The sequence below is a fragment of the Pantherophis guttatus genome, chromosome 6, assembly GCF_059756535.1.
Source record: "Pantherophis guttatus breed Tessera chromosome 6, ASM5975653v1, whole genome shotgun sequence".
In the NCBI taxonomy this organism is placed as follows: domain Eukaryota; kingdom Metazoa; phylum Chordata; class Lepidosauria; order Squamata; family Colubridae; genus Pantherophis; species Pantherophis guttatus.
Genome location: NC_142068.1, coordinates 34,285,466 through 34,311,572, shown reverse-complemented (window position 1 = coordinate 34,311,572; position 26,107 = coordinate 34,285,466). Strand labels below are relative to the sequence as shown.

Below are 26,107 nucleotides of genomic sequence, written 5' to 3'. Positions count from 1 at the left end.
TAATTGATTCAATCATCGTGAAAATAATAATATACAAAATGCAACCTGAAACACAAATGGAAAAATTTTCACGGTGGATCAGTATGCGCTTGGGATGAACCACATCTCAAAGTACATTTAAAGGTTCATTGGAAAGTGTTAAATCTCTATATCATTATGCGCAAACAGAATGACCGTATTATGTGATTCTATGCTTTTCAAATGTTAAGGGGGAATTGGTTGCAGCCAGAACAAATTTTAATTCATTTTGATCTCTTTATGTCATTCATTGCAGCCAGGATGATCCATTTTAATTTGAATTCTTCTCCTGGATCCTTTTTAGCTTGTACAGTAGATCTTCAGGATTTGAAGATATTTGAAGGTATATGAACCGACATGTGGTACATATGGCAGGAAGGTTGTAACATTGAAGATCATATCATCGCTGTATTGAAAGACCTACATTAGTTGTGAATCGCTTGCAAGTTATAGGTATTAATTTTTAAAGCCCTAGATGGCTCAACATTTAACTATCCAAATGTTTGCCTCTCTCATTACACACCTGACTATTAGTATTTGCAAAACACATCCTACTATTGTGTGGAAATTGTCTTTTCTTATGTTGTTGTTGGCCTTAAAATGTCAAGAGGCTAGAGGCTGTATTCATCTATCTAACCTACTCTCTTCTTACTTTATGCAAAAGTGAGATCTTTAGCAAGCCTTCTCATGATAAACATTAACTATGAACTATGATATACTCCAAAGCCAAATGGGGTTTACTTTCATTTGTAATTCTTTAATAGTTATAACCTGCCTTGAATGATGAAATATATGGTATAAATTTAATTATTATTATTTAACATTAAAATATACTATATAATACAATACTAACATAGTAATAATATTAATATTGGTATATTAGTACAATAATAAATAATCAGCTGGTCTGATTGCTGTGTATTTATAATTAATAGATCACAATAAGTTATAAATTCCTTTAGCTGCCAAAATATTGCAATGGGATATAAGCGAATAAATATTGACTTATTTCACATCTGTAAGCTGAACTTTATTTTAAAAATAAGAAACCTGTATCTTTCTCTACTTTATTTTCCCCTCATCAGGACTAGATTTTTTTTTCATCCCACATTATTACAGCCAGCTAGACATATGTTTATTTCAATTAAACTATTTAATTGCAGCAGAAATAAGACAAGTAGGAATATATTTCTTAAGAAAAAATACTTCCAGTTCAAGTAAAGTGCATCCAAATATAACTATCAGTCAAACTGATTTCCCAATTAAAATACCACAATAGTTGGGGAATAAAAGGTCCCTGCCAGCTGAGGAATACTATTCATCCTCAATATATTTATGCAAAGAATCCCAATTCTGTTACTTAATGTCAGTTATGCTTGACAGATGGGAATGTAAAAACAGAAAATCTAAGAGTACTGTCTACAGCCAATGCAGCACTCAAGGTTAGAATTCTCTAAGAACAAACTTGTGCCATATTAATAATCAAAAAATGAAAAGTATTTTGTCAGAGAAAGGTAGCTGTAATTTTCACAAAATCACAAAACTCTTCCATAAATTCACCATTATACCATGAAATCCTCCATGTTCTTAAAAGTGTAGTGCAGTAAATTCACATTTTATTTATTTATTTATTTATTTATTTATTTATTTATTTATTTATCCAATGAATATGGCCACCCATTTCAACAAGGGTCTCTGGGCAGCAAACAAAGTTAAAATGAAATAAAACAATTATAAGCACTGATGATGCTTTATTTCTTATTCCATTAAAGCTTGCCTTTTCTCTGGAAATTAAAAGTAACATACATATGGGGAGGGACAGAACTGCCTAATTTTATCCCCAGAGCAACAATCATGTGAAATAAATGGATTAAGATGGAATAACTGGCCCTAAGCCACCTAGTGAAGACCATAATACAACACAGGCTCTTGATGTTATTTGTCACTTGATCTAAGTGGTCCTATCAAAACCACATTTTATAAAAATGTGGAAAAAAGCAGTATTAATGAAAACAATTAGGAAACTCTAGCTGTTCTCAATTAACAAGACTGCTCTAACAGTACTGCAGAACTGCAGTTAATTTATCCATCCTGCTGTCTGAGCATTTTATAAAATGACTGGGGGTGGGGAGAGGTTATATCTACATGCCTGTAAGAGAAGCTCTGAGAAATCTCTTACATACTCATACTAAATGTTACAAAATTGAGTGCTCCAACATCTAAGAAGAAGTTCAGTCAACTTCTGCCCTTGTATTGATCTCCAGTGTCTCCCTACACTTGCCTTCTAATCCTCTCCATAATTACATGAACTGCCTATACGTCCTAAACCTGTGGATTCTCCTGAATCCATTTGCAAATGACTGTACTTAAGTCTGAGAAGTGGATCAGGCTGACCAAGGTGTACTTATGTTTTTCATGCTTCCTCTGCAGACACTTCTAGTGCTAGGCAATATTCTCTTGCCTTGGAGAGATGGGAAGTAGAAAGGGAGACAAGGTATTGATCTACTTCCTTTAACATGCTAATTTCCCTGTGATGGTGTCAATCACCAAAAGGATGGCACTTCAAAGGGAACGGTTTCTAACGGTTTCAAAGGGAAACATCTTCTTCAGCTGTAGACAAAAAGCCACTCAGAGACAGAAAAACAAATAATTACAATGCGTAACCTAGACTAAGTAGAAAAAAAATTGAAGGGAACAGCAAATTATTTCCCCACCATGCCATGAAAATACAGCCATTAGAAAATGAGTTCTATAGGAAACCAACATAATTCAAACAAGTCAAAATCCATTGGTCATGCTGATGAGACTCTACTAAAACTGATATAAGGCTTTTCTATTTAAGATGGTATTCAGCAACTGAGGTTACTCTGGAAATTGCATTATTATATTTTCTGGGAAAGATATACTTTGTTAATTCCTTCAACTAGTTTTCATTCACTTCAAACTTGGTAGTGTAGTAAAAGAGAACACAAAGAGGCACTATATTTTTCTTACTTTGTTGGGTAATATGGAAAAATATTCACACACTTAGAAGAAATATAAATAAATAAAATATACATCTTTTGGCTGTTTCAGTCATTCTTTTTGCTCCCCATCCCCATGAGAACATTAATGTGGAAGGTAACAAGGGAAGCAAATAAACTTCCTATAACAAACACCAGCATATTTCCTAAAAGTTCTGTTGTGAAACATAGAAAACCAATTGTTCAAACCATTCAGATCTTAGTCACAACATTAAGAGCATGCTAAACAAAGGCTCTGCAGCCAAAATCTTTATGTGGAACGCCACCATGATGAAAATATTTGGGTAGAGAAAAGATAAAGGAAAAAAGCATTGCACTGACAAGAAAAAAAGATAAGGGGAAATACATTTATTGCAAAATTTAATTGCTCTGTATTTTAACTCAGATCTTAAAAGTATAATATTCAGGGAGACGTTAGGGTCCAGATTGCAGATCCTTGATCCTTTTTAAAAGAAAAGGAGAGGTAAATTTTAAATAGGATATGCATTTCTATTTTTTACAAACATATTGCTAATTTATAATGCTGCCTGCTGAAAAAAAATGGATCAAGCAAAAGGAGAGCTCTTTTTTCAAGGAGATATGATCCAGAATCAAAGAAGAGTCAAATAGGAAGATGTAAATCTTAAAGTAAGTATATTTCTCCTGAAAAGATACCACTACCTCTTCAGCATGGACTGCATGCTGATTAAGCATCAATCCTGTCTATATTTACCTGCTGTCAATATTGTGGGACGAAATCAGTGTTCTGTTTAACCTCTGACCTGCCAGAGCTGAAACAAACAAAAAACAGATCTGGAGCCATGGGAGAGCACAGCCAACTGGCAAACAGCAGGGAACCAATTGTTAAAGTGACATTTGGCTCTGGCACAGGCAGCCTCTTTGGGGCAAACTGTTATTCTCTCAAACAAGGCATGAAGAGATAACACCATAAAATATGAACAAAATGGAACTTGTTTCCTTGCCACTAAATTGTTAGCTTTATGGGACTTCATGCTGAACAGTATGAAAAAAAAAATCCAATTTGCTTTGAAGCGCATTAGTCTGTCTAACATCCTAATTATTGTTTACATTGCCATTTGACTTCTATTAAGAATTGAATAATTACCTAGCAGTTCATAGTTTAAAAATACAAGCAAACAGGATTATCTGGATAATTAAGACACTGTACTGCAGCTTTGAACCAGTGCTGTGTAAAGCATCTTTCCCATAATGTAAGTTATTATTAATGGACATTTCAAAATGGTGCTGAAGGTTAAGCATATGGTAAGATGTGACTTGCAGTAATTTAAACAATTGTATTTACAATGGATCCAGATTTAAGCACAGAAAAGCTTCATTTCTTCCATTTTCCATTTCCTCAAATTTCTTTTTTTTTTTTTAATTTGATTTATATACCGCCCTTCTCCGGAGACTCAGGGCGGCTTACAATGCATTAAGCAATAGCCTTCATACTTTTATATATTTATATAAAGTCAGCTTATTGCCCCCACAAACTGGGTCCTCAATTTACCTACCTTAAAAAGGATGGAAGGCTGAGTCAACCTTGAGCCTGGTGAGATTCGAACTTACAGTAATTGCAGACAGCTGGTGTTAATCACAATGCTATTAGTCTGCTGAGCCACCAGGCCATCATGGTAAGTAGTAGCCTTTGAGCGGATTTTTCACTTACATGTCCACATTTCATTTTCTTTAATCTTGAAATATGGTAGACTATTTATTTAATGGAACAATTGGGGAAGAGAATGTGGATTATTCCCAATTATCTATTAAATCAGAGGGTACATCATTCATCCTAACATAATTATGCAAATTACTCAAATAGTATCATTTGTGTCATCTTACGTCATTCAGCAATCATATCATTAAGCAAATGATGAAAATAACATAATATACTTCATTACCAAAATGATGTCAAAGTTATTTGTATGTTTATTTACAGGGTTTATAGACTGTTCCAGTTCCAGCTGACGCTAAATGGTAAACAATTTACATAACTCAAGTTAAAAAGAACAGCGTAAAAATTCTCTCTCCCTAGGACCTGTCCAAAGTATCAGGTTTTTGCACACTTTCTGAATACCAAATGGGCAGGGGCAATTCAAATATTGGGAGAATACTATTCCACAAAGGGAGCAGCAATAAAAAGGGCAGAAAAATTCAACAAAAATGTTGTCTTCTGCACCTGAAATCGAATGCATTTAAATCCACTTAATCAAAGATTCATTGGAATAATCTCATTTTAACCATGATAATGATTCATTATTCTCCTATTTTTCCTCATAACAATAAACTTATTAAAGAAACTGGATCATGGCACAACAACTGGCCATCCAGTTATCTTCTAAGACTAACAGTGGAGTGGAACTTGGATCCCCCTTTAAAGTTCAAGAAATATTCCTAAACAGTATGTATTTTACAAAAGGAGAATGCAATACTGTGCCATCCAATAGGCTGAGACAACATTTCCTATTTCATAGTTTATCACTCAGTCACTATGATTAATGTAATACAGTACTGATTACTCTCTTTGAGAAAATGGATTAAAGTTCTAAATTTTAGTTGGCTGAAAATGCAATAAAAATGCTCATGGAGAATCAGTTTGGTCTAGTAGTTAAGGTAGAAAGTTAGAAAGCAAGAGACTGTGGGTTCAAATCCTGCCTTGGCTATGAAACCAGCTGGGTGATCTCTCATCCAACTCACCTCACAAGTAGTTTTTGTGGAGAATGAAGGAGCATTAGTTATGTGCACTACCTTGAGTTATTGTAAAATTAATAAAGGCAAAATATGGATAAACAAACAAACAAAAAAATTAAAAAATTAAAAATCTAGAACTGGTGCTTAATAAAATTGCATATATTCATACAAACTTTCATTCTAATAACCACTTTTAAAAAGCTTCCATTTATAATTCATCCATAAAAACCACAGTATATGGTTTCAGTCAGTTCAGGAAAAGCATTTTTCTGTACAAGGCAAATCCAGAAAGGAATCACACAAACAATATATTTTATTTTACTTTATTATTTTTATTTTATTATTAGTTTGCAGAGAAATAATCACCTTTACAAACTGCTTCACCACATACAGTCATCCTATCCATAATATACACAAAATTCATAATTAATTCATGCCAAGGAGAAGTTGGTAATGATTAGTTCTTGAAAATAGAAAAGGTTCCAAATACAACTAGAAGTTCAATATGAAGCAAGAACTAGCAAAAAGATAAGGACATTTCCTTCCATCTTTTGCTCCCTAGTTTTAAACTCCTCCAGTTTCCTCCTGCCATGTCAAATTTCAATTCCTATAATTTCAATAAGGAATTATAGAATTGAATAGATCCAAAGAGCATCAAATTAGGAAAAAATGACGTTTAAACAAATTCTACACCAAGCTGTGGAAATACTCTTTAGTATAACGCCATAATAATTGGAGCCAGTTTGGTCTAGTGGATAAAGTGTTAGGCTAGAAAGTAGGAAACCATGAGTTCAAGTCCTGCTTAGGCATGAAAGCCAGCTACATGACCTTGAGCCAGGCCCTCTCTCTCAGTCCAACTCACCTCACAGGGTTGTTGGGGGCAAATAGGAGGAGGATGGTCTGTTGGATATGTTCACTGCCTTGAATTATTTGTAGAAACAATAAAGGTGAGATACAAACAAATAAAACAGATAATAAATCCTAGGCTCCACATTCCTAATGTGGATAGTGACAGTGTTGATGATACATAAAGAAAAGGTAGGAACCACTGCAGAATTGTAGTGAATTGTATGAAGAGAAAATTGGGTCAGTGAGCTCTTTTGTAGACTGAGAATATGATCCTGGAATTCTCAATCCAACAATCCAACAATCCAACAATTATTATAAAGGCTACTTCACGGGCTATGATAGTCAATGGATTAACAGAAGAGTTTGAACAAAGGATGTCTAGTAAGATCATTGAAATCAATTTCCAAACTTTTCATCCAGCAGATTATTTTTTTTTACAGATATAAAGACCAAAGGAATCTTGCAATTATTTTTGTCAAAACCAGAGTCTAAGTATCACTACCAGGGAGTGTTAGCTGCTATGACAATCCACGGGGATGTGGTGGCCAAAACTCTCAAAATTCTCAGCCTGCAAGTAAATAGGCAGGAAAATCACGTTCAGAATAATTTGTAACACTGAGGTTAGCCTATATGACACTGTGTTATTTACTTATATAACATGCTTCAGTGATTAAGTTGTTGGCTTGGACAGGAGGAGGGCTGAGATTCAAGTAATGACTGAACATAAAACTAACTTGAAAACTGCAGGCCAATATCCTTTATTCCATCCTACTACACAGGATTATTGTTGGAATAAAATTAGGAGAGATGCTTTGAAGTTTCTGAGAAAAACCAGATAGAACTACAGAAAAATAAACAAAAAATAATGGAAGAGAGAAAAATAGAAACAGAATTTAAAATTATAATATAGTCATTTATTTATTTATTTATTAATCTGCCTATTTCACCAATAAAGTGAGCCTTTTGTAAGTTTGGGCAACTTACAAAATAGTAAAAAGGAAAATATAAAAATAGTTAAAATTAATAAGGCTTAAATAAGAAATAAAACCAAGGTGATAGATAGCAAGGACAGTGATGGGTTGCTCCCGGTTCGGTCCGGCTCTTGCGAACCAGTAGTAACGGCGGCGGGATGCTCCGCCCACCCACCCAGACATCATCATGAACAATCTGCACATGCGCAGAAGCGTAATGTGAGCACGGTCCCGTTGTGAACTGGGAGCAGAGGTAAGTAGAACCCACCCCTGGCAACGGGGTAAAATCTTCTATCTTACATCCACATTTCCAGCAAACAGCACTAAACAGGGATCCAAGCCAGCCAGCAAAACCTGGAAGGTCAGAAGGGAGGGTGCAGATCTCATCTCCGGTGGAATGTTCCGCAGGGTAGAAAGTCCATAACAGACAGGGTATATAGCTTATCCTTTTCACTAGAACACATGGGGCCAATCCAATTGGGGCCAGACAACTTCTCAGATACTATGGCCTCATTCCATAAAAGGCTTTAAAGGTAGTAATCAACATGATAGCAAACTAGCAACTAATGCAGCTCATGAAACAGTACTGTTATATGCACCACCCTAAGGACTTCCAGAACTGTCTGCGCCATTGCATTCTGTATTAGCTGTAGCTTTTGAATACCCTTCAGGGGGTTCCTAAAATGCAATGCAATAGTCCAATTGAGAGGTGACTAGGGCATGAGTGACTGCATGTGAGGGCTCACGATCCATATAAGGCACAACTTGCACAAAGGCTCAACAAGACTGAATTGTGAGTCTGGGAGAATCCCCAGATTGTGCTTAGGATCTGTCCAGGGTAGTGCAACACCATCCAGAACTAATGATGATAAACGTTCACATCTTGAATTTCTCCTGAACCATAGCCACTTTATCATACCAGGCTTCAAGCAAAGCTTGATTTTTTTCTATCCAGACCCCTACAGCTTTCAGTCCAGTGGTGAAATTCAAATATTTTTACTACCAGTTCTGTGGGTGTGGCTCGGTGGGCATTGCAGGGAAGGATATTGCAAAATCTCCATTCCCAGCTTACTCTGGGACCAGCCAGAGGTGGTATTTGCCGGTTCTCTGAACTACTCAAAATTTCGACTGCCGGTTCTCCAGAACCTGTCAGAACCTGCTGGATTTCACCCCCGTTTTAGTCACTGTGAAAGGGCAGCTATTAAACCTGCCACAAGGAAGGCAACAAAATGAACTCAGCAGGAGGTTAGGAAGATTATGTCTTACAAAAAAAAACCTACCTTATATAAACTCACAGACTGTCTTTCACTTGTTAAATAACTCTAACCAGTCTTCATTACAGGAAAAATAAAAGGAGAAATATGTATAGACACTGATGAAATATGTATAAACACATGATATATTGTCAGCCCTCCCAGGTAAAGTAGGCAGGAAACATGACTAAGTTGAGCTAATTCTACTTTATTATAAGACTACATTAAATAATATTACAAACCTGAAGGTACAAACTTCCTGCCATCACTTTTAACTGACCAACCAATTAGGGTGGATCCCTCCCAGGTTCCTTCCCCTGATCTTTAAGATATTGGGGGCTCTTCCCTCTATTGCCTGATCATTTGATAAGCATCTTTTCCCTTTATCCTTCAAGGTCATTCTCATTGACCATTACACATATTAAGCCAAATCGAATACAAACTACCCTTGACAACTGTTTTCCATTTTGACTGCTTTCTTGTTTATTTCTGCCAATGTCTCAAAAAATCTATCGTCCCAGCATTTCTGAACAGCTGATTCTCTCCAAAATGGCGATATTGCAAAATAATAATAATAATAATAATAATAATAATAATAATAATAACAAAAACAACAACAACAACAACAACAACAACAACAACCACCACCACCACCACGAACTTTGGCAAAAATAAAAAGAGTGATTCTTACCCATTAAAGAAATCATAGTTTCTTTAATGGGTAAAGTTAATGAGGTAATAATTATTTTATCATTTTTAAACTTATCTTTAAAGAGAACTAAGTATTGGGTTAATCTATTTCTTCTTCTTAACAGAAAATGATACAAGTGGTGAGAAATATAAATTTAATACAAAAATTCATAAAAAGAAACAATAATTTATATAATTATTACTTGCTAAGAAAGGCAAGTAAAAATTACCACTACTACTATAATTATTGAGAATGAGTAATAACCACTGCAAACTAAAATAATTAACATTTGTCCAAAATGTGCTGTAGACTTTATATTTTTGCATATTTTGTTTGTTTATAATTCCAGCCATTGTAAGTACTGGCATAAAAAGCAAGCTCTCAAATCAAGTAAAGACAGAGAATAAGTATTATTTTCTCATTTTTAGTTTACAGATATAATCTTTTTACTTATAAACTGTTCTGAAAATTGTATGGAAAATTTAAAATGGAGTATATAAGCATAAGGATAGGGAAGAGGAGCCAGGAGGTGTATGATGTTGTCCATTATCACCTTTATTCCATCTTTTAGTTCCTTGGAAGAAAAATGTCTCACTATTTCCATTCAATCTCTGAAACGAACCAACTCCTTGTGCATGTTTCTTTGTTGTTCTAACCCTCTGCTTAATTATGCCACATGGCCTGACACTCTGCAGTTTACTGCTCTGTGAAATTAACTTTGAATTAAACACTAATTGCACATCAAAATGCTTTGTTTGCATATTCGCAGGATGGGGAATCAATACTTTATTGTTATTTTATAGAAGACATCTAGAATGGATTTTGGTCCTAGTATCATACTGTTGATATATATATGACACAAAATGAAAACAGCCAATCTTTCCCCCTTTTTTAGTGAAACATGTATGCATAGCATTGTTGTGTAATCAATAATGAACTGTCAATTGATGTTTTCCATGAAAGCTTGCTTGTTGCAGCCTACAGCAAGATTCGATCATGCTATAGCAGGCAAAGGATTGTATGATGAACAGAGGGGACAGAGGGGAGCGAGATAATAATTATCTGAAATACTATAGCTATGTTTTGATTGTATTTTTTCTTAAACAATCACACAGATTTTTCTTTTACAAGCCACATAAAATTTTAATTGAGTTGATTCATATTAAATTTATGTCTGCTAAAGTCAGCACAACAGAAAAACGTCTTTTCTGAGGACTCAGCACATCACAATATCATATTAATTGTACAATAATAAATCAGGATCTTATCACCTCTCCCACCCCTTTAACCCAGGTTGCTACTTTAATTTTCCAACCTTTGAAACTCAGGAGAAAGATCCCACCTAAAGTGCAAATGCTTCACTTCATAACCCAGCCATTCTATACAGTATATTGTTAGCACTTTTCCCTTACAAAGAGGTCCCAGACCTATTTTACATATATGTGGTGACAATCAAAGCACACTCTTACAGCTGAAGGCCTGAGCTGCAAAGAGAAATACTGTGCAAATATCACATCCCTATCTCTTAAACAAAGAACTTTAAACCCAAATGGAGTTCATTTGCATGAAATCCAAGACTTCAGCATCTACATAATAGACAGAAGGAGCTTCTCCTTCACTCTTTCCAAAGGAAGCGCTTATCTCCTTTGTGAAAGTGGGAAATGGGTGGGCTATTTTGCATGAGGATGTATACAAGATATGTAAATGAGGGATCTGCTGCATGCAGAAAGCAAACTGGCCAGACAGCTGACAATCCTCCATTCACAGGGGAAACTTCTCTGGCTTCCAATGGGAGTAATGAGAATGGAACAAACATGTTTGCTTCCCAGGGTGGGAGAAGCTGATCCTGAATATTCATAAAGTGACCATTTAGTCATGGAAGTGTTAATTATTTCCAGCTCATGAAGCTATGTGACCTCACCTGCTCCCAGACAGTATATCAAAAGAAGGAAATAATCAGATGGAATGAGAGCAGAATTTGATCCCACAAGTTAAAAGTCAACCAAGGAAAGGATAAAAGACAGAGGGATTCAAAAGACAGAAGAGATGGCTTGAAATCTTCCTTTCTCACATATTCTTGCAGCTACAATAAAGATCTGAGATCAGTGGGCCATGCTACTAAACACAGATAAATAACCAAGCAATTGCCAGGCTGTATTTCTCAGAAACTTGCCAAGCTTACAAATTAGAATGAATATATTTCTTTTATAAGCAAACTATAAACATTTCACATTTAATTCATACAAACCTGATAAGGCTAGCCACAATTTGCTACACATATTAAATGAGGAAAGAAAATAAACTGCAATTATTTCTGTGGTGAACGTGAGGGAAGAAGGAGAAAATTGAACAAATGAACTATATTATGTATGTCACAATTTATTTATAATTAATTAGTTTGCAAATGTTAAAAACCATGACTTTCCTCGCTACACAAACCTACTCAGTATCTGACACTATTTTACAATACAATCTTATTGTTAATTCAATAGGAAGCCTTACTAATTTTAAAAAAACAGATACGAAAATACATGCAAAGGCTCTGAATACTTGAAAATATCTAATTTATAAATGAAAATGTACTCTTTTCTGGTTAAATCCAGAAGTTGATCTGTAAAGTTGTATCATTTAAGATCATGGATGTCAAAAGAAAAAAAAAATCCAGATTCCTACAACACTAAAACTGTGGGATTACATTTATGATTGTTTAGATGCAAACATAATAGGAGTTCATATTTTAAAAATGTAATGAAAAAAGAAAATAAACTATAGTAATAATAACAAAATTCACTCTCCAGTTATATCATTTGAAGCTATTTAAAATCACAAAAAGTGCATTTATATGATTCAGGTAATTGAATCTTAAATATCCCATAATTAAACACCAAAGTAGCAAAGAGAAGATGTCTCAAAGCCATACTTTTGAGACATCTAAGATTTTTTAATAATCTTTTTATAAATTATAATAATATATAATATATAAAATTAAGAATGTATTTAATACTAAGATATAAATTATTGGAATCATTGGTTTATATATATCATAATAAATGTACCTAGATTTTTATGGTGAAAAATTATTAAATAAAAGTGCTACCTTTAGTTTCACATAGAGCATGGCAACAATTTCAAAGAATTAGCATTTTCCTACTTGTTTAATATATTTATTGCCTTTCTTATGTTTTATTGCTTTTCTTTATTTTAATAAGGAAATTAGTTCAGTGTGTATACGGATTTCTTCCTAGTTTGTATAACAAAATAGTTTAAATGTCAATGATAAATTCTACTAAAGGAAACATCATCCACAGGCTGAATTTTATCTTAAAACAGTAATTATCTTCACCTTGCAATAGACTTCAAAGCTAAGGCAATTTCATGTTTCAGTAATAGATTTCCCATTCATATTTTTTTCTCCCAAGAGGTTTGGAAATCAAGTACACTTTTCTCTTTTCTTCAATTTGAAACAAGAAATTCAGCCAACACAAAAGTGTTGTAAAAACAGGTGTAGTGTGTAAAACAGTATGTATAAAATATTTGAGTAAATGATCTTATATTGTGGAGAAAAATGAGTAACAAAAGACTTTCATTTCAAGGAATATTATTCAAGATCAAAGGGCTGAATGAACTTGGACCTATAAATATAAACTGTATTTTCCATTAAGTGTTCTTTGTTTTCACTCTCATCATTATCTAAATTAACATATACATATAAGAATAAATGTAATTTGATCTCCAATGTTCTAAATTTTTCAATAGATCAGTATTATTATAGATTCAAATAATAGGAGCACCTTCTGCCTTATCATATGTCTATCAAACCTTTGTTTAGGCTTTAAGATCTTAATCAATCTTAACTCTGACCTAAGGATCACAGGACGATGATGGATGAGGAAATGAATGACCTATGACCTTCTCTTGCATTTCTATTGCCAAGTTTCAACACTGAAAAACAGTTTGGGTAGACAGTTAACAAATATTGTAGACCTGATAGGATTATCTTCCCTTATGTTGTCTTTCGATTTCACAATGACACATCTCTACGAAGTGAGAATGTGAGAATATTTAATTCCTAATCACCTATTTTATGATTCACCTATTTGATTTTATGCAAGAAAATATTCTGGATTCAGAATCAATGTTGTTATTCAGAATTACTAAACTTTGGAGTTCAGGAAATGTGTACACAAACTGGCACATATTATCATGGAAATTGGGAGATTAAATTGTGCTGTTTATTGGGTTACATTCACTTCAGGAACCTTTAATGAACCAATATTAACATGGAAGACACTCAAAGCAGAAAATATTTGATATTTGGGGGGGACTAGCCCTATGAAGTATGCATACAAGTTTTTTTTGTTTTTAAAGATAGTGAGGTGATGTATTTACTAGGCTGTTTTCCCATTTTTGAAGGTTTTTATAAGAAAGTACTTTTTTTTCTCCCCAAACTTCCAAAAACAAGGCTTCCTTGTCAGCTGATTAAGTAATAAAGTGTGGATCACTGACTAAGGAGTGTTTTAGTTTTTCATCAATCAGGGTGAGCCAATATTGCATCAACACTCCCTTTGGGGGAAATCTAATAGCCAATATTCTAATTTTATCCATCTGTTTCCCCATAATCAAACTCTATAAAAATTAAATTCCAAGAAATGCAGAACCTAGTAAAAACAGAAATATGTTCCTACACATTAATTTTCTCATAATGTGATCACTTCAAGTATCATATCTGTGTGTTGGCAACAATTTATTTGTATCAGGAATCCAAACATTTTGAATGATCCTGTCCTTTTCCAGAGAGGGAGAATTACTTGCTTTTGTGATGATGTCCTGTCATTATACTAGCCACGTTTGAGTTCTCACTCATAATTATAGTATCAAGAAGTTATGCTCAGTTCTTCTTCAATAAGCATATAAATATCTGATTAATACATGATAGCAAAGGAAAATGTTTAGAAAAACGATTTATTTCAGGCAATAACTAATTTTAAATTGCCTATAAATGATCATATGAACCTATTTTAGATAGGTGGGATGAAACTGCTATGGTATATTAATTTCACAAAATAAAATAGTGTGATGTTTGTTTTGTTCACTAATTAAAAAGGGTTTGTTTTTTTAGCAAAATGCAATTAAAATACATCAAACACAGTACCCTAAATCTTACTACTTTAAAAATAAATGAAGCTATTATTTTTTTTTGGGGGGGGGGGAATTCATTAGAGACTGATCTTGAACAGGTGGCTTACGGGGTAATCAAATCCATAATCAGCTATAGTCTACTTATAAAATCATAATAACGTATAACTAAAAATCAAGAGAATCATAAAGAAGATTTAAAGCTTTTTTTCTTTCCTTTCCTTTAAAATAAGCTGCCTTTTATATGAAGGTTAATCCCTAATTCTGTGGAGGATAGGAAAAGGAGGGAGAAACAGATGACTTCGTGCATTTCTGACTAGTCTCCTAGCAAGTTCTTTTGTAAATGAAACAATGGAGACTTTTTGAGAAATAAAAATATTTCACAAAAGCAGCCATGTCATCCATTCAAGGATTACTTAGTAAAAGAATTCTCAAGTGAAACAGTAAAGAGTTATTTTGAAAGAAACTAAGAAGAATTTTAAAACCAAATCTTTATTTTCTATTATAAAAGTAAAAACAAAAATTTCTAGCCTTGATATTATTAATATTATTACTATTATTACTATTCCTTTGACATGATTCTTGTTAGATTTAATTTTTCAAATGAGAGAGAAAAAGAAGCACTTTCTCTTAAATGAAATAACATGAATGGATGACAAACATTTAAATGTGAGTGGCAAGATGCAACCCAGTTCTAATCTACCCTCTGATGGCTGTATTTTTTGCCTTCTGCATCTTATGTTAGTGTCTTTGTTCTTTCAGAATGATGCATCCTTTAGCGTTGGAACTACTGAATTTCCTCATTAGACCACGCTGTCCCACTGCATTCCCACAGGGATTGCTAATTATTGGCTTTCTTCAATTTAGTCTCCTTTCTGATTCAATTACATACACCATCCTTTAATGAACAGTACAATGCAACAAGGCCTACCTTGGCATTCTCCATTATGCTCTTCATACCCAGCATTGCACAGGCAGTTGCCAATGGGTACCAGCCATTCACCATCTGCCCCACAGTACATTTTTGGCACATCCTTTTCTTCTGAGTTGTTGACACATGAACCACGAACCTCGACCAAAGAAGATGTATCAGCTCCTGTGATTGTGTCTGGAAACTGAGCCAGATTACGGACTGTCAGGGGACATTTCTTGTAGAAGACACGAACGGACACCAGGGCTATGCAAGCACCTACATCCTGGAATGCCAGATAAAATCCCTTCTTGCTCAATGGACCCACATCACGTATCTCTGTGTTTAATTTCATAATCCTGTCGCCAATGTCTACCTGAGTAAAACTCTCATCAGCAGCAATGGTGTCAATCTTACCAAACTGGCTTTCTCGAATAAAACGCTCCTTGTCGTTGCTTGATTCATAATAGTACAGGTTAAAAGTCTCCTTGCAAGTTCCCATAACACCTGGCAGGCTGTTGCAGTCTCTTAGTGTGAACTTGATTTCAATATAAACCCTTTGAGCCCCTTCACGGGGAATCCAATCAGTCCGTAACCAGTTGTTTTGACTTGGTTCCATTACGTTGCAGACTTGATAAGTGCGGATTGGTGTATTTTTCTCATCCATAATGCTGACTTCCTCCCACTGTGAATAATCAGATAGATAGACATAAATAAAATCATGTAAAATATGCAATCAAACCTTCACGAGAAAAAAATATTTCTATTGTACTACTGGTTTCATTGGTTTTTATACAACAGCCATTAATGCTAATTACCAATGCTAATTATATTGCTCATATATCTATATTAACTAAAGCAATATTCAACAGGAAATTTTAAGATGGTAGAGGAGTAGAATTTTTCAGTTTATTAGAAAGTCAATGGTCAATCTGCCAACATACATTCTATTTGCCATTATTTGTATAGCATGATTACAATGATTCAGACTGCTAATAAGAGCTGTAGTAAAATAAGGGGTATCAACTGAACAGATATTCTGTTTGTATAGGCAAAAAACCAAGAGAAGATAAGGAACTTGACCATAGGTATCCATCCATCAGAAACACAGCTGAAATAAGAACTAATCACTTCTAATCATCTATTATTCTGATATTATGTTCTTCACATTCTCATACCAAGTTACAGACTATAATAAAATACAAAACACAAAACTTACTAAAACAATATCATTAGAATCCCAAATAACAATTAAATATAACCAACAGCAAGAAGAAAAATCTCCACATGTCATATCTAAATCAGTATTCAGTGTGAAGCTAAAGGATTCCTGGTGTGTCAGAATAGTGTGATCAATACATACATCCACACAATTTATCCTATACATATTGTGTGAGAAAGATAAAATGTATGGGTGTCTTCAAAGAGATTTGCATATATTATCTTTGTCAGAAAAGCATCGTAGCTAAGTAACGGAACACAACAGGTGTCAGGTCCAATTACCACTATCTCTGAGTAATCCTGGGAAAGAAATCTGTTTGAAATTCTGGAGGGCTTCTGCCACTCAATGTACAGGTCTCAGATTATTAAATATATGGAAATTAAATATATGGAACAATAGTTTTAATCCACAGCAAAGATTAAGATTCAGTTGTTTGGATTATACTGCATATGCACATTATAATAAAATAAATAGCTTCAATTCTAAAAAACCTTAAATTTTTGTTCCGTTCACATGTTGGTTTATTTCAAAACAATCTATCTCCAGACAGACAGACAGCTTTCAAGCCAAGGCAGTCTATGTTCCTGAAGAACTTAAATAGGAATAAGGTCATCACGGTTATGTCCCTGATGTCTGTAATAAATAATCTTTCTCTTTAACATTTGGGTAGTTAGTATATAAATACATCTACAGAAACATGTGCACTCAACCACACAAAAAATATTTCTGAAGAGTGAATATGATTTTATTTTGTTTGCAGAGGTTCAAGAATAGTATCAGTCAAAAGAGCTTTCAAAATGTGATTATATTAACCATAGGATACAGAAGAGTACTTCTGTGTCTATTTATTTATTTATTTGCAAAAGAAAAAATGCATTGGTTTTGGTTTTGCTGAATTCAGGATCAATGACAGAGGAAAACATGCTTTCCCCCCCTCACTTATAAAAATTTAACTAAATCCAATCCTTTTCAATGAAGCACATGAACCCAAAACAATAGAATAGCATAGAATAGTTTTCAAAGGCTTCATCAGCAAGCAAAATAAATACACTTGTACCAGGGAATGTTATAAGATATAAGCTACTCTTCACTGTATTGCATTCATAATCATTAAAGTTCATAACCATTAAAGTGCTCTTGAGTTTAAATACAATGCTGGATAGCTGAAAACGCTTTATAGAGCTGTGGCAGCTAACCCCCAGAGTCAAGATGATAATATTTGAGTTATTGTCTAGGGATACTTGAAAATTCAAGAAAAGGGAGAGGGGGTGGGATATCCACCATGTCAAACTGTGTCATGGATAATAGGGGAAACTGGAAAGCCATCTATCAATGTAAAATGCTAGCGCACAAAGTGAGCAACAAAGTTCTTTAATTTACAGCTGCCATGAAATGAGCATTGTGTTACAATTCTGCCCTTTCTGATCCAATACCCTATACTATGGGAGAGGGCAGGGACGAAAAAGGAGAAGGAATAAAAATGGTCAATGGGATTTCCTTTTGCATGTTTACACAAAAGACAAAGTCAAATTATAAGGCTGGTCCAAAGCCTATTGAATTCTGTGAAAAGAACACAGACCCTTTACTGCAAAATTCCTCATAGGATTTGGTCACAACTTCTTCCCTTCCTCAATAGAACTGCATTTTTCATTTAATATTTATATCAGTAAAGAGCCAAACATAATAAAACTGCACATTCCCAGATAAAATAAATTATTGTTTGATAAAGTGTGTGGTCAAAGATTAACTTCGTCCTCCTTTTCAGTTTTGTCAAACAGACTTCCTATGTTTTAATAATCCAGGATAAAGCATTCCAGACCAACAGTTTCTTTTAACTCAAATTTTAAAAATAAACTATTAATTAAATGTAGAGGCTAATACATTTGTTCTTCAAGGACTGCCATGGAGTCAGCAATAGACATTCATTTGGATAAAGTGACCTATTTTTATCTCCAATCTCTCTTATTAATGTATAAAATATTTCACATTTCAGAAATATCCACTTCTTAAATGGTAACATGGGATTCTGCATGATACAAAAATCTCCATAAAATATAAGAAAGAAGCAGAGTTTATCTTTAAACAGTATGTTGGGGTATTTTTGAAAAAAACATATTTTTAAAAAAATCTGTCCAATGCTCTGAATTGTAGTATAGAATTGTAGAATTGTAGCCTGTAGTATAGTAAACCATTAAATGTTTTTCCAGCTTTCCTACAGGCAGATTTGAAAGCCGACTAGGTCCCTTTAAGCTTTTTTTTATCACTATCATGTATAAGCTTTAATACAATGTCATATGTTATCATGAAAACATTTCTCCCCATTGTTTTTAGAAAAAAAAATAATACAGCTTATTATTATTAATATAGAATAAGTATTTTCTTCAGTGTTTTTAGATTGCTGTAATTATTTTCATTCAAAATTAAAATATTTAAAGCTATCAAAGAAATACTCCCTACACTGAAAGACAGACTAATTTATTAACTTTTCTAGGGTACGGGACTGACTGAAATCCTGCCTCTTACTGTGATAAAGCTGTACCTTTCCCATTGTCAAAAGATGAGGGCAATTGGCTGCAATCAGCAGTGAATATATGCTGTCTACACCCAGTAGCTTGCCAATCATTTCCTCTTGCATGAAAAAAAGGAGGAGGGGTTCCAGGAACAGCAGAGGCAGACCACAACTTGACTGCAGTCAAGTTCAGGCATAGCAACAATGGGGACAGGACAATTGACTATTTTCCCATCAAAGGGCTGTTTCGAAGCTTATGCATAATGCATCTCTAAATAGATAAGTTCACATTCCTTCCTTTCACAGAGATAGTTACATGCAAGCATACAGACACAAATGTCAAGGAATATTAAAGAATAATGTATTTTAGTAACAAGATCTGCATCTGTAGTTATTATATAGTTGATGGTGTTTGAAAGTTTCTGATTTACCTTCAATTGGTATGAATAGTTTGCCTTTACACAGTTAGGATGAGATGTCTGTTTAATTCTAAAGAGCTTTGTGGTCACTGGGAATATCATGCATCTTGTTTTACTCCTGAAACTGTTCTCTTTATTAGCCCTGCTTATGTAGCAAAAAGAAAGCTGTATTTCATTATTTAATAAAATGTCTGATCCTATGATATGTAGAGTATTAATGGTTTCCAATAAATCCAGTAAGAAATACTCTTGAGTTTCTTGGAACTATCATATCAAGCCACATGCTATTTATTTAAAGTTTATTATATTGCATATAACTAAGCTATGATTCAAGTTTCTCTCTGTATCCATATCTACAAATGTCTTAATTATTTCATTCGCTAATAGATGACCAACCTCTATTCTGCTTGTACAATGCTCTTATTATAATGCTCTTATTATACAAAAAATAGGTATTTTGACAAAGAAAAAGAATGTTTACAGCTAAATATTAACATTTTTAAAAGGAATATTGAACATTCACCTTTCTATTGACTAGGAGATAAATTTATGGAATGGTTGCAGCTTCACACTTTAGAATATTTTCCAATATGAAAATTGGATGAAAATTGGATGAAAATTGGATGAGAGTTTGTTTAAAGATAACTTTATTAAAATATCAAAATAATTTTTCTGCTTACTTCCAATGCAAGATGGAATAAAATTCTGAGTTTTGCACATCATTAAGAACAGTATTCATATAAATTATGAATATAAATTATTACTGTTATAAAATTATAAGAAGAGATATGGATTTCCCCTTGATCAAAATGAAAAAAATAATAATTCATTTATTTTAAAAATTGGTATTTGTAACTTTTGAAGAAATATTTTACATTTGTGTTAGAATTCACCAATACATATTTGGTTCCCTAAATAGAATTGACTTAACAAATTTGCTGACCTGGCTCCAGTGTGAATTCCTCCTTCTGATTCTATTAAACAGGGTATCCCAGGTTTATACAAGGAAATAATACAATTTTACTAACAAAGTATAATACATATTTTAAAGGCCATTGAAATAAAATTGAACTTTTCACAATCAGTGAAGAAAAGGCTATCAAGTATCATTAGAAATTTACTAATCATTTCAAATTTTTATTGATTAGATAAAATATTCTGAACTTACCCCTCCCTCTAAGGGACTCGCTATCCAGCCAAGTTCACCTTGAACTGATCTGGAATCCAATAAGGTAACTGCAAGAGAAAAGCATACATCAAATTCCAAGTACTCAAATTCAGACTATGTTTCAAAAAGCATCATTAAATGATCTACACAAGAAAAGAAAGATGGTACCCAACCAAAAAAATAAATATCTTTCCAATGGCAATATAAGCAGGAACTTTTATTCTTATTTAGAATATTTATTTTAAAACATACATAGAAAATCACATACTGTGAATTTGATGATGATGATGATGATGATGATGATGACGATGATGATGATGATGATGATGATAATAATAATAATAATAATAATAATAATAATAATAATACTTGACAGGTGAGTAAAAATGCCAACTCCTGTCTAAACATCTGGCTGACTGTGCAACCAATCATCATCAACATAATAATAATACCCCAGTGAAATACTGTCTTTATGTGGTTTTTAATATTATTAAACAATATCTGCCTAACTCAAATTCATGGGAAGGACTTAATAGGTGGAGAAAAATATCAAATCCAGTCTAAACAACTGACTGTGTGACCAACCAATAAAAAGAAGAACACAGAACTGAAGCATTTTCAATTTTTTAATTGAAAATAATCCCTTAAAAAAAGGGAGACCTGAGCTATTTATAACTAAAGCTAAGTCTACTTCAAATCCAGGATAATACCTAGTGACTTCATGAACACATCCATGTCATTTGCTTGGAAATAATATAAAATGGTTTGCCCTTGGGTTCTTTTAATATACTTTTTTTACTTCACAGTCTAATCTACAGTTCTAAAATTACCTAGTATTCTCCCATTCAAGTCCTGTCCAAGTATACCTTGTTTATTCTAAAGGCCATTTTTCATAGATTTTAATTCTAATCCACTTTGAATTTCCAAATGCACAAATCCCAGCAATTATTACAACATCCTCTAGGAGAAATCAATACAGGTATTACAATCTTTACACTGCAGCCCACATAAATAAGATGCCAAGCGTGTTTACACTATCCCATTAAGACACATGTTGATTCTGTGAATGGGGTGCGACTTGCATTTAGGGCCTCTTAATTCAAAGGTCATCTTCACTAAGGATTAACACTTGCACCCAAATTGAATTGGTTTGGATTTTAAAAAAACAAACAAACTAAGATTAAAATGTTCTGGGATATTCTCAATCTTTGAATGCTGTGTTCAATGTAATCCTATATGTGTTTAATCAGAAAACAAGTGCAATATTGCTCACTGAGATTTCCTCTCACATAAATGTGTAAAGAAAGCACCTATTCATAATTCATCTTTATTACATGACTGCCTGAGACATTGTTGCATGAAAGATGGATCTTCCAAGAAGAAATAAAATGTTAATTTCATTAACTTTAGAACAAGACTTGTTTACATCATTTTGCATTTCTCTTTATAAATTGTACATCTCATAGAAAAATGTCAGTGAACCCAGAAACAGCTTCAATAGATAACTTAATCTACTGTCACTATAAACAAGGAATGCAACATATTGTGTTGGTCGTGCCATCTTCTGGGTATTTAATGCCACTTGCAAGAAAGGCAGAATGATTTTTTACCTATAAGGGAGCAGTGAAAAGTGGACTATGTTGTATAGGAAACATTTCCAGCACTGTATGGAGTGGGAGGGGGGATGTGTCTTATAGGAAACAAAGAGAGTGAACCAAAAACCGAACAGCTTCAGCACTGCATTCTTTGTACCTCTAGAGGCTCCTGTTAAAAATGGAGCAAGAGTTGGGGGTGTGTTAAGAGTGAAAAATGGCTCCCCAGTGCAGATAACTTAAAAGATGCTGAGACGGATTAAATGAAATCTCAGCTGCTCAGCATTCACCCCATCCCAATAAGTCTACAAAACCACAGGTTCCGTATAAATCATACAAGAGGTTTTAAGGCAACGTTTTAAAACAGGACCTATGGGTTATCCTATTTCAACAATAGGATTTGTGATTCCTATTTGTAATTCGGGCACAGACGATCTTTCCTTTCTTCAACAGACGAAAAGCTATCAAACTGCTGATTGATAGCGAAGATGCTAGAAACCAAAGCAGAAGGGAACTCGGGAAGAAAAAAAAAATACGGAGTGACGGGGGAAATCTTCGGGAATTTATTCTGCAAAATCCTTCGCTTTCTCGCTTTTAAGTTTGAGCAACTCATTGACGCTATTTGTCTTACGCGCCAAGTGATTTCCCAGGCATCTCATATCATAAAACCACGTTCAAGCTGAAGTTACAGGTATCTGACTCCCAGCGGTCGAAGCCAGAGTGAAATAAATAGAGAGATCTCATAGGGAGGGAGAAAGTGCGGGAACGCGCATAGCTACACGCGCGCACCTCTCCCACCCACCCACTTTCCTGTCAAGCAGGTTCATGTCACCTCGTAGCGCGTGAAGTCACCTGGACGCGCGCAGTCGACTGAAGCCCGCGCTGCCGCGCGCGTTTGTGTGAGGGGGACGCGCGTCCGCGGTTATGTAAGATTTAGACTGGGGAGAAGAAGGGGAAAAAAACAAAAAAAAACCCAAACCCTGAATGGTTCTTTCTTTTTTGCTTTAGCGCTGCTAAAGAGGTTAAATCAGTAAGGAAATAGCCCTACGGCCGCAGCAAAGAAGGTACTGAAAGGAAGAATGCGGGCAGACGGAGAAGCCCAGTCCCGTTTCGGAGAAAGGCTGCTTTGAACTTAAGGCGCCGGTCTGCTAAGAATAAATTAAAAGCCTAACCAAATCCACGGAACTCGCTTGCCTTGGCTGTTTAGCAAAGAAGGCTTTTTTTTTTTTTCCTCAAGGAGCAAAGAGGTCTAAAGCGGCGCTTTTGCACCAGACTGGCTGGCTGAAAACAGCTCGCCTAGAAAATCCAGGTCAAGCTCCCACGCGGGTTTCCGCCGCCGCCGCCGCCGCGCGCAAAGCTGTCACGTCTGCGGCAAATTCGGCTGCGGAAGGCGACGATCCCAAGCCGACCGGCCGGTCACAAAGCTGCCGATCCCCAGACGAGACTCTCCAAACTTTCGCCCTCTCTCTGGAGCGTCCAGGGGACGGAGAGGAGCGAAGGGAGGGCTAGCGGGAGTGGGGGTGGTGTGGGGGGGCAAAGCTTTTGAAAGAGCCCATCGCTCTCCGCTGGCTCTCCGCCACCAGCCTAAGTTTGCCGCGAGCTACCCGCGCGGCTGTCCGTCCTTTCTTTTGCAGGCGAGAGGTCGAACTTTAGGTTGTCTGCCTGATCCAAGTTTTGCCCAGTGTTTGGTCCGCAGGAGCGGGTGCTGAAAGACAGGAAGACCCCCTCGCGCCGACCCAGATCCCCTGCCCCGTACGAGCCACACGAGCAAAAGGGGAAAGTCTCGCCTCGACCCGGGACCCTTTTTTCTCTCACTCACCTTCATTGGCCGGATATATCCGAGAACCGGTGACACCCTCGCAAATTCCAAAGAGAAGCGAAAAGACGGTGAAATATACAATCCCAGCCATGGTTTTTTGGTGCTAGCGCTGCTCTAGACTCCTCTATCCCAGTGGAATAAATGCTTAAATTGGGAGTGCAGCAGGCTGTAGACATTGCCAAGGGGGCGGGGGAGGAATCGTGACGTCTCGCCGTCCATCAACGCCATTCGCCTGTCAGAAGAGCTGCTTGAGAGAAAAGCCCTCCCAGACACGCCCTCTTCCCAAAAACCACGCCCTCCATGCTCCAAGAGCCCCTCCTCCTCCTGGCTCTTCTCGTATTCAGAGCTTCCTCGAAAGGTGCAGAAGTGGCTGGCGGACGGTCTGCGTCTTTTTGTTGTTTTTCTCCTTCCTCAAGTAGGCATCGACTGTGGTACTTTCTTGCCTCCAAGCTTGGTTCAACCAATGCTCTTTTCTCCTATTCTCATGTCCACTTACCTGCGAGAGATCGCACTGAACTCATTTGGGTTTCCTTCTAAGAGGACGCCTCTCTCGGATTTTTTTCTTATTCTCCCCTGAAATTCCTGGACTAACGAAGGATATCCTGAATTTAAATATCCAACAGGGAAGCGACATAGATTTATTTGACAGAGCTGAAATCGCTCTCCCTCCCACGAATTAGGAAAAAAAAATCTTCATTAAAAAATAAGAAAACGCGATCTTATTAAATTGAGGTTTACTGTAATTATGCCCTTATTTTTTTTTTCCTTGAATGGCATACATTACAGAGGAGGAAGATTGCAGGATAATTTCGCGAGAGACGCCTGCATTGTGTGCGAACGTTTCACCAGAACTGAAGCAGCAGACTAGTCTGTGCTCTAGTTTTCAGGAAAAGGGCTTGATAAAAAGATGCTTCAGGAAATAAGGAATTAAAATTTAGAGCAAAAGGAATGAGAAAGATTTCATGCCTTTAGATTTTTTAAGGAGCTTCCTATCTTTTCCAGCCAAGTCTAGCCGCTTTTAAAGGTGGCCGTTCGTAAGAAACATCCACTACCCACCCGCGTTTTTTCTCGCCTAATCCAACTGAAATAAACAAGGCATTCACGGGGATTCCGCGAATTAGAAGGTACTCCCCAAAATCAGAGGAGAACTTTTCGTAAATAGGACAATGGCAACAAGAAAGAAGCCGCTTTTCAAAAATATCCTTTTTTGTGTGTTTGATTGTGTCTCGGGGAGGAAAATGTGAAACGGCGACCTGATCCTTTACGCCAAAGCTCCCCATCCTGGCAGCTCCACTCAGAGGGTATTCCTCCGAGATCACCAAATCCGCCTGCTAATATCTGACTTTTTATGTATAGATATATATAAGCCGGACGGCGAGCAATTTCCTTCCACTAGGGACGCTTAGTTCTTAGAAAGCAACTACTTTATGGCTCGGTCCCCGAGGTCTTGTACGCGCACCAGCAGCTTTCATCCCAAGTAAGAGCGCACGTGGCCGGCGAAGATCAACGTTGCAAGCAACCTGGTCTCTTTCAAGAACATCTTTATTCGCTTGCTTGCTTGCTTGCTTGTCCTCGAGCACATAGGGAAGTGGACTTCCCTTTTCTCGGCTGTGCATTTAAGGGATGGACCCATAAACCCAAAAAGGCGGAGGGGGGGGAGAGAGAGAGAAGGATTCTCAAAGCCTTTCCATTCCCCAGTTGCGTGATTCCTCCGTAAACCAACAGCGCCACCACGTGGGTTGCGGCTGAACGAAGAAGAGGCTGGCGAAGTTGGCAATATGGCAGAGTATGATGACCCTGAGACTTGACCCCCTTTCTTGTCTCCTAAATTGAATA

At 35.7% G+C, this 26,107-nt stretch overlaps 1 protein-coding gene across 2 annotated transcripts in view; it reads right to left on the bottom strand.

Moving 5' to 3' along the window:
- The window catches only part of EPHA4 (EPH receptor A4), a 171,715-nt gene extending 145,854 nt beyond the window's left edge, over nucleotides 1-25,861 (bottom strand). For both annotated transcript variants that reach the window (XM_034439431.3, XM_034439433.3), the window contains exons 1-3: nucleotides 24,272-25,861; nucleotides 20,861-20,928; nucleotides 15,564-16,227 (exon numbers count right to left, since the gene is read on the bottom strand). In XM_034439431.3, the coding sequence (XP_034295322.1) occupies nucleotides 15,564-16,227; nucleotides 20,861-20,928; nucleotides 24,272-24,362 (823 nt within the window). In that variant the 5' untranslated portion in view covers nucleotides 24,363-25,861. The remainder of the gene's footprint in view (nucleotides 1-15,563; nucleotides 16,228-20,860; nucleotides 20,929-24,271) is intronic.
- Between the last annotated feature and the right edge of the window lie 246 nt (nucleotides 25,862-26,107).